A 9,908-nucleotide genomic window follows, 5' to 3' on the forward strand; every position below is an offset into this window, starting at 1 on the left:
TTGCATACGGCACAGGGAAGCAGCAGCAGCAGCAGCGTGGGCGTGTCCACCCGAACCCACTGCTGCTAGCTCAACTAGCGCGATTTGTTTTGATATCGATGGTGTTTAGATGGTTTTAGTTTTTGTTTTTCGTGTGGAATTATTTGCGAACACACAGCGCGAGCGCGGAAGCTTCGTGAAGCTCTGGCCTGATGGATGTCCAGTGGCGTTAGGCTGACGCGCGCTGACACATGCGCGTCCATCGCAGCGCAGCGCAGTAATAATCGCTCGTAAGCCCGTATAAGCACATTAATCGGTGGGCCGGTGAAGTTTTCGCGGAAGCATTAATGTTGTCGACAGGTAAGATGCACAGGATGACACGAGCTGATGTGTTTTGGGCGACGTCTGATTCATTTAACGGTGTCGCGGCCGTGGATACGGTTTACTTCTTTTGTTTGAATATTCATTGCATGTTTTGCTTATAAAGATTTTGTTAAACATATTCTTATTGAATATATCTCACATAATCAGCCAACAAACAATTAATTCTATAAGTAAATGACTAGATTTTACAAGAGCAATCGTGCGTACCTGCTAATAAACATAAAACAGTCTGTGGGAACAAAACGCACGTATATTTACACATTTATAGTCATATTTGATATTTACCGTAATATATATTGTTTATTTGTATTTGTTTACATTGATGGTTCCCTTATAGAAAAGTATGGTGGTATCATGGTATGTAGTGATGGTAAAAACATGGTATTTTCACATATTCCATGTGATTATCGTGAAAATATCATTGTATTCACACGTTACCTCAAATAATAATAAATATCTTTATTATTCCATGTCTTTTGCACAAAACATAGTATTACCATCATGGCACTAACCTATGACCTAAAACAGTGGTGCTTTTTTATGTTGTGTATTGAAATGGCGAGTCATTGCTCATTATTGGTTGTGTTTTGTTTGGGAATCTTGGGAAGTATTGTGATGATGATAATACTACGGTACAGTGATGGCATCAGATGGTAACTGTATGTTTCAGAGATACATAGATACCTGAAAGTAGACAAAGAGTACCCTGGTATTACCATGGTACCACATGGTACCAGGTTCTTCATTGGCATTGATGGTTTCAATCCATGAAGATCCTTTAACATCCATAAAACATTTCCATTGCACAAAAGGTTCTTTATAGTGGAAAAAAGTTCTTTAGATTATTAAAATTTCCTTCACACTAAGAAACAAATGGTTCTTTTAGGAACTGATCATTGAAAGGTTCTTTGGGGAACCATAAATGGTTCTTTTTTGGCATCACTGCAACCTTGGGACCTTTATTTTTGTCGAACACATGGTAATATCAGGGTGACTTTTGTATACAGTGATGTCTGTTTAATTTTGGTTTCTCAAAAGCATTCATTGAAAGGACGGCAGTTTTATTTAGAAGGTCAGCAAGGCCTTTTTTATTGGTCAGCTAACAAAGAAGTTGACGAATCAGAGACATATAATATGTGCCAATGTAGATTCAGTCCTGTGACATTTTTGTGCCCTTTGCTGAGTGTTTTGTTTCATTGTAGTTATAGACCTTCCTGCATCCTTACATCTCTCGTTATATTGGACATATGTACTGAATATATATTTCAAAAGCTTTTGTGCGTTTTATCTCAGTAGTAAAGGTGTGGTTAACCCGTGTGTTTGCTCTTTAGGTTGAGCTCTGTTATCTGTCATGCAGGGAGTGACAATTCACCATGTTGAACGAGCATTAGTTTCATCATGTTCCCCAAGCTAACTCATTCTTATTAATGATAGTAATATATATGAAAATAATCAATATAATAGTATCAGTCACTCAGTATGTATTTTTCATAATGTTGTATGGTGTAATATTTATGAATTTGATTATGTTCTGCCCACACACGCTTCTGATTGGCTGTGATTTTGGATTGATTTGGTTGCAAGTGCAGTGCTCTTCAGAGAGACTCCGCCCACACACGCTTCTGATTGGCTGTGATTTTGGATTGATTTGGTTGCGAGTGCAGTGCTCTTCAGAGAGACTCCGCCCACACGCTTCTGATTGGCTGTGATTTTGGATTGATTTGGTTGCGAGTGCAGTGCTCTTCAGAGAGACTCCGCCCACACGCGCTTCTGATTGGCTGTGATTTTGGATTGATTTGGTTGCGAGTGCAGTGCTCTTCAGAGAGACTCCGCCCACACGCGCTTCTGATTGGCTGTGATTTTGGATTGATTTGGTTGCAAGTGCAGTGCTCTTCAGAGAGACTCCGCCCACACGCTCTTCTGATTGGCTGTGATTTTGGATTGATTTGATTGCGAGTGCAGTGCGCTTGTAGAGACTCTGCCCACACGCTCTTCTGATTGGCTGTGATTTTGGATTGATTTGGTTGCGAGTGCAGTGCGCTTGCAGAGAGACTCCGCCCACACGCTCTTCTGATTGGCTGTGATTTTTGGATTGATTTGGTTGCGAGTGCAGTGCGCTTGCAGAGAGACTCCGCCCACACGCTCTTCTGATTGGCTGTGATTTTTGGATTGATTTGGTTGCGAGTGCAGTGCTCTTCAGAGAGACTCCGCCCACACGCTCTTCTGATTGGCTGTGATTTTGGATTGATTTGGTTGCGAGTGCAGTGCTCTTCAGAGAGACTCCGCCCACACGCGCTTCTGATTGGCTGTGATTTTGGATTGATTTGGTTGCGAGTGCAGTGCTCTTCAGAGAGACTCCGCCCACACGCTCTTCTGATTGGCTGTGATTTTGGATTGATTTGATTGCGAGTGCAGTGCGCTTGTAGAGAGACTCTGCCCACACGCTCTTCTGATTGGCTGTGATTTTGGATTGATTTGGTTGCGAGTGCAGTGCGCTTGCAGAGAGACTCCGCCCACACGCTCTTCTGATTGGCTGTGATTTTTGGATTGATTTGGTTGCGAGTGCAGTGCTCTTCAGAGAGACTCCGCCCACACGCTCTTCTGCTGAGCCACTTTTGAAAATAGTGTCCTCAGATGCCATGTTTGTTATTTGTATTTACGTTAATTTGATCTGGAACCGATTCATTAGCAGAAGTTATTACTCCACTACCTGCATGACCTAATTAAACACAGTTGTATTGTTGAACCAGTGTGGTTTGAATGGTGTAGTGTTGTCAAAAGTACAAAAGTACTGAAATTTTAAAAATGTGACGATACCAGCGTTTCCCTCTAGCATTTTGAGCGCTGTTGTATGGATTCTTAAACACCTCTGATTGGCCATTGTGTTCACATGCTCATCAGATATGTCTGTGATTGGCTACAATGATCAAAGCTTCAAAAACGTTGTAAATAGACATCAATGACACTCTTCACCGAGCGCTTACACAGATACACACGTGAGCGTTTGAAAGCAGGCATCTATCAGCGGATATTAGGGATTAGGGTGAGCATTTTTCTAGGGGTTTAAACACGTGGTAGACGGACGTCTTTAACCTTTGCGCTCGCGTCTTTTGCAGCGTCTCGTGCATGATGTGGCGTCCTAAAAACACAGGGTCATAGTCATTTGTTACTATGAAAATTCATTCAATCATCACATTCACGTTTGAGCGTTAAGCTCATCTTCTATTGGAATGAATTACAAACACTCACTCTGCTCTGCACAAGTGGACACGCACCGTTAATGTGGCGTGCGTCTGGAGAAAGAGAGAACACGCATGGACCTGAAAGGGCTTGAATGAAGCGCGTTTGGCTTTAGATAAAACTACTAAGAGGATATAGTGCTGAAATATCATTACCACAATGAGTGCTTGTGGTGTGATCCGCACCGCTGTTTTGACACGCTGCTCACTTCAACTAAAAACAGTAAAATGGTGCTACCGTTCTGTCTCGCGGTCTGGATGGAAACTGGCAAATTGGCAAGGCATAAAAACACATGCTAGTGATAAACTTTCATGACTATGCAGCACTGGCCCGATCGCTCATCAACTCTCAAGCCAACTTAATAAGAGTTCTGCAGCAGCAGGGTGCGTCTGTAACAAGCTGCCACTCAGCATTCTTTCTTTTGTTGTCAACACCCACAGCAAAAAGATCTCTGTCAAGCCTCATAGACTATTAAATAGTTCACCAAAAAAATAAAATTTGTCCTCATGTAACCCATGTCAATCCTGTAACTGTCATGTCTTTTTATTGCCTTTTTCACTATCACATATTTTAGGAATCATCATAAATTATGTGTCATTCGAAAGCTTAAAGGGTTAGTTCACCCAAAAATGAAAATTCTGTCATTAATTACTCACCCTCGTGCCGTTTTACACCCGTAAGACCTTCGTTGATCTTCGGAACACAAATTAAGATATTTTTGTTGAAATCCGATGGCTCAGTGAGGCCTCCATAGCCAGCAATGACATTTCCTCTCTCAAGATCCATAAATCGGAGCGTAATGAATCAGCGTGTCGAATCAGCGATTCGGATCGCGTGTCAAACCGCCAAACTGCTGAAATCACGTGACTTTGGCGCTCCGAACTGCTGATTCGACACGCTGATTCATTACGCTCCGAAGCTTCCTGAAGCAGTGTTTTGCAATCGGCCATCACTAAATAATTAATTATTTTGTTTTTTTTTGGTGCACCAAAAATATTCTCGTCGCTTTATAATATTAATATTGAACCATTGTACTCACATGAACTAATTTAACTATGTTTTTAGTACCTTTATGGATCTTGAGAGAGGAAATGTCATTGCTGTGAATGCAGGCCTCACTGAGCCATCGGATTTAAACAAAAATATCTTAATTTGTGTTCTGAAGATGAACGAAGGTCTTACAGGTGTGGAACGACATGAGGGTGAGTAATAAATGACAGAATTTTCATTTTTGGGTGAACTAACCCTTTAAACAATCAAAATTCATCCTGAAAAAAGTTACATGGAAACTGTACTTTAAAACCTTTTAGCGGCTCAATTCTGACTGACAAATTTGGACACAACTTGGTTAGTCATACGGCTTTGATTTTCTTGCAATTTAAGAGTCCTAATTATTTTGTAAAATATATAGTTCAATATATTTTATTTATTGTACTTTTTATTTATTTATTTTTATTTTTTATTTTTTATAACAATCTGTTGAGTGACTTCTTCAAAAAGAGACCAACTTTAGGTCTGTAGTCCAGAGCATTTATTCAGATTTCTTCTCTGCTGAACAAGGCGGGTGACAGTTAACAGGTTAACTGATAATCAAGATTCATTTTGCTCAAAAATTATAATCACGATTAAGCACGATTATTGCCATTTTAGAATTATCGCTTTTTCACATTTTCAAGAAAACGTTAATCCACATGATTTATTTTTTTTCATCTAGCGTCCTGATGTATTATATTTATTTATACCCTTTTTACATGATGAAAGCTGGTACAAGATGCTTTTCTAAACCAGTGAAATTTACTATATTAACTCCAACAATTCCACATTATGTTAATGTTTTTCTATTAAAACAACAACAAAAATTAATTTGTATTGTGGCACAGTGCATTTATTCAGCAACCGCAGTCACAAACGATATAGTCGAGATTCATGTTTAGATTTATTACAGTTTGTCATGACAAGCTTTGATCTCAGATTATTCACAGCAAACAGCTCAAATGAATGAAAACGATGGCTGTACGACACTTTAATTTGAGCAGAATATCTCAGCGGCGATCACTAAACTCCAGCTTATGTGTTTGCCACATCATTTTCGGATCATTATCGCATTTTTCTCAAAGCAGAGAGAGTGCAAGCGCATAGTTAACAGGTCGCGAAAATGAAGTAAAACACTGGGCAGAAAATGTATGCATTTTGATTGGGGGATTTAAAATGTTGACATCTGGCAGTCGCAAGCATAGTAGTAGATATTGGTGACCAGTGGCTGTCCAGAAAACAAAAAGCACCATGAAAGGAGCTTTGTGTGAGAAACAGCTCTAGAAAGTCACTGAAATTCTTGCCTTCAGCTGTAGCTGTTTAATCTCTGAACGACCTCTTTCCTATGGACATCTGTAGGGTGTTGTTATCTTCAGATGTAATGATGTTTGGTCTATACAGTATTGGAGGCAATGCACAGATCCTGTAAATCAACAGAATGGAGAGGAGGATTGTGCAGAAGGTGCAGACAGATGCTCTGAGAAGCTTCAGTAGAGATGACTGATGATGTAGAGATAATATTTGTCCCGTGACACTGGGTCAACTAGAGTGACTACAAATGGTTCAAAAATAAAAAAAAGAGCTATCATGCATGAAATGTCTCAGCGTATGACTCTTAGTCAGCACTTCCTGGTGGAAGTCTTATCATTTTGTTCCATATTTGCATTTATTCAAAATATCCCATGTGCACATGCTGTGCGCTGACTTTATTTTCATCTGAAAATGTAATTTATGTTTATGTTCAAAAGCTAATTGTCCTACAGTTGCTGTGTTCATAGTTGACCTTTTCATTTCAGTATGTGTCGTTATTTCAGCCGTAACAGCAATGTTTGTTCAGTCGTAGCGTGTATGTGAACGAATAGATAAGCACAGCACAAGTTTTTATTTGTTCTGTAGTCGGCTTTTAAAAAAAAAGTTTTTAAAAGTGTAAAAAAACATAATGGAGATATACACTACCAGTCAAAAGTTTGGAAACATTACTATTTTTAATGTTTTTGAACGAAGTCTCTTATGCTCATTAAGGCTGCATTTATTTCATAATAAATACAGAAAAAAACAATAATATTGTGAAATATTATTACAATTTAAAATTATGGTTTTCTATTTTAATATACTTTAAAATATAATTTATTCCTGTGATCAAAGCTGAGTTTTCAGCATCATTACTCCAGTCTTCAGTGTCACATGATCCTTCAGAAATCATTGTAATATGATGATTTGATACTCAGTTATTATCAATGTTGGAAACAGTTGTGTTGCTTAATATTTTTTTGGAACCTGTGATACTTTTTTCAGGATTCATTGATGAATAAAAGGTTAAAAAGAACAGCATTTATTCAAAATATAAAACTTTTCTAACAATATAAATCTTTACTATCACTTTTTATCAATTTAACACATCTGTGCTGAATAAAAGAATTAATTTCTTTAAAAAAAAAAAGAAAGAAAAAAAATTACTGACCCCAAACTTTTGAACGGTAGTGTATATTGTTACAAAAGATTTCTATTTTAAATAAATGCTGATATTTTTTAACCTTTTATTCATCAAAGAATCTTGAAAAAGTATCACAGGTTATAAAATAATATTAAGCAGCACAACTGTTTCCAACATTGATAATAAATCAGCATATTAGAATGATTTCTGAAGGATCATGTGACACTGAAGACTGGAGTAATGATGCTGAAAATTCAGCTTTGATCACAGAAATAAATTATATTTTAAAATATATAAAAATAGAAAACCATAATTTTAAATTGTAATAACATTTCACAATATTATTGTTTTTTCTGTATTTATTATGAAATAAATACAGCCTTAATGAGCATAAGAGACTTCGTTCAAAAACATTAAAAATATTAATGTTTCCAAACATTGTGAAGTTTTATTAAGTGGTAACAATGAGATTATGTGGTTTTTATAATCAATTAACACTGCTTATGTCATTTTTTTTGCAAGATTTGTCACCAAAAAAATCATTCGGTTTAACCAAAATTTCACTTTTTGGTTACACCGAATGACGATATTTTCAAACAATGCTAACAGGCAGATATCTAGCTAGCTAGCAAAAGGACAATCAAACATTTTATATTTAGTACAAGTTTTTAAAATATTACAACATTTTCCATGTTTTATAGCGGTTGTACCGAATGACCTGATGTTTCGGGACATGCGTATGATCAAGTGAAAACATGAATTTTTCAGATAGTTAAAAGAGAGTTAGTTACTTTACTTCACAACCATGTGGTCCTTTGCAGGTGTCTGAATGATGTCACATCCTGTCACATGATATTGACAGCATGACTTGATCCAAAATGGTCCCTTTATATTGGTTACTCCGAATGGCATCAATGACATCACATTCTTTCTCATAACAAAGCAACGACTTCTACACATAATTTTAATACCATTTTGCACTATGTTGATATATGATATTATGAAATCATGCCAGAATAAAAAATATATACATTTATTACATTTTAAGATATCTTAATCACAAATGAAATGGCTGTATTGGCCTTTGGATGGTTAAACCGAATGACCTTTTGACACTTCAAAATCTTTAAAATACCTTTTATATGTAGAAAAATATAATTAAAACCTTTTTCTTTAAAAGAGATCAAGTTGTACTACCTTACATACCTTGGATGTCAGATCTTTGTTTTTTTTATTATTATTAAGGTCACGTCATTGACCCAGTTGTTGAAGATTGTGAGGGGGTTTTGAGACATACATCATCAGAGCTCTTTCTGAAGTGTTATTCGTTTATTTATTCTTTTCAAATTTCAAAAATCCGTCATTTACACACCCTCATTCACAAAATCCTGTGAGAGACTTTATCTCATCAGTGGAACTCAGAGGGAGAATTATTTTGGAATATTCTGGTTGTTCTTTCCAATGTAATAAAAGTAAACAGAGGCTTTATCTGTTTTCTGTAAAGCTTGAAAATTACAACAGATCACCAGAAAATTAACATGAAAGATGGTCATAGTCTTCTGAAGTCACTGGATCAGTCATTCGGAACGGATTTACTGAAATGCAGCGTGAGAGGGAGCAAATAATGACAGATCTGTTGTTTTTTAGTAAAACCCATATCTGTGATAGTATAGAGTGAGTCTATGTTTCCTGACACTGTCAATATGGAAACAAGCGTTCCAGACAGTGTGTGAAAAGAAGAAAACCAGACCCACTTGTGATGTAAACCAAATGATGGTCCTGATGAAAACGGGCCTGTTGTTTACATTCTCCTCTCGAGGTTGAGATGCTGTGGCGAGGCTTCATGAAGGCCAGGGTGGCACTGGTGCGCTCCGTCATAAACCAGACAAGTTCAACAAATAAATAGCTTTTTTTTCACATGCAGAATAATTATAATTCAAATACATGGATGGTATCATAAATATGTCGTTTCAGAAATGTATTATTTTTAATAATTTGATTAAAACATTGAAAATGTTTAACTGTTGAAAAGGCTGTCAATAGATTTTGCAAACTGGTTGCATGGAAGTTGACAAACACTTCTGTTCGGTTCATGAACGTTATCACAAACTGGCCAAATAATGTGTTATGTTATTAATTATTTCAAATATGAAAACTTTGATATGCTTAGAAATGAAAATGCACAGGGTTGCTTATCCAGGCTCACAATATATTACATGTTTTGACTTATTTGTACAGTAGGAAAAATCTGACCCAAAAAATGAGCTACATTTTATAATATTCTTGAAAATCCAGACAGTTAAAGATAGCTATTTCTGATCAGTCAAAAAGGCTTTTATGATGTCAAATGTCAGAGTGTGTTCTGATAAACCGTTTAATTTCGTTCTCGTGGCTCTGCGGTTATGCTTCATGTTTGGAGCTCTTTATTAGAGATGACATGTGACTACGACTGAACCTCCTGTCAGGTCAGGCCAAAGACTCATTGATCTAGAGTCATTCAGCTCGCACAACACGACTGAACGTTATTTATTAGAGAGAGATGAAGAATGAAAGCCTGTTCACACCAAGGACGATATCTAATATAACGATAAAGATATAGTTCTAAAAATCATCCACAGCACAACTATAATGAGAACAACAGAGGAACAATAATATATATTGATAAAAATATATTGATAAAAACACTGACAGCTAATCAGAATCCATCCTGCTTTAAAGAGCTTGAGCATTTAAAGAGATGGACCACAAAACTGCAGCGTGCTTATAATAAAATTATTTTTATTTTACTAAAAATATTAGCAGGTATGCCGCCAGCGTTGGTGTTCGACAGAGGTGAGGA

At 36.9% G+C, this 9,908-nt stretch overlaps 1 protein-coding gene across 1 annotated transcript in view; it reads left to right on the forward strand.

The window, feature by feature from the left end:
- Positions 1-9,908, forward strand: part of mib2 (MIB E3 ubiquitin protein ligase 2) — a 72,048-nt gene continuing 62,140 nt past the window's right edge. Inside the window, exon 1 of the mRNA XM_051902461.1 lies at positions 1-339. Coding sequence (XP_051758421.1) covers positions 327-339 — 13 coding nt within the window. The 5' untranslated portion in view covers positions 1-326. The remainder of the gene's footprint in view (positions 340-9,908) is intronic.

This window comes from Ctenopharyngodon idella, chromosome 8 (genome assembly GCF_019924925.1).
Source record: "Ctenopharyngodon idella isolate HZGC_01 chromosome 8, HZGC01, whole genome shotgun sequence".
NCBI classification, from domain to species: Eukaryota; Metazoa; Chordata; class Actinopteri; order Cypriniformes; family Xenocyprididae; genus Ctenopharyngodon; species Ctenopharyngodon idella.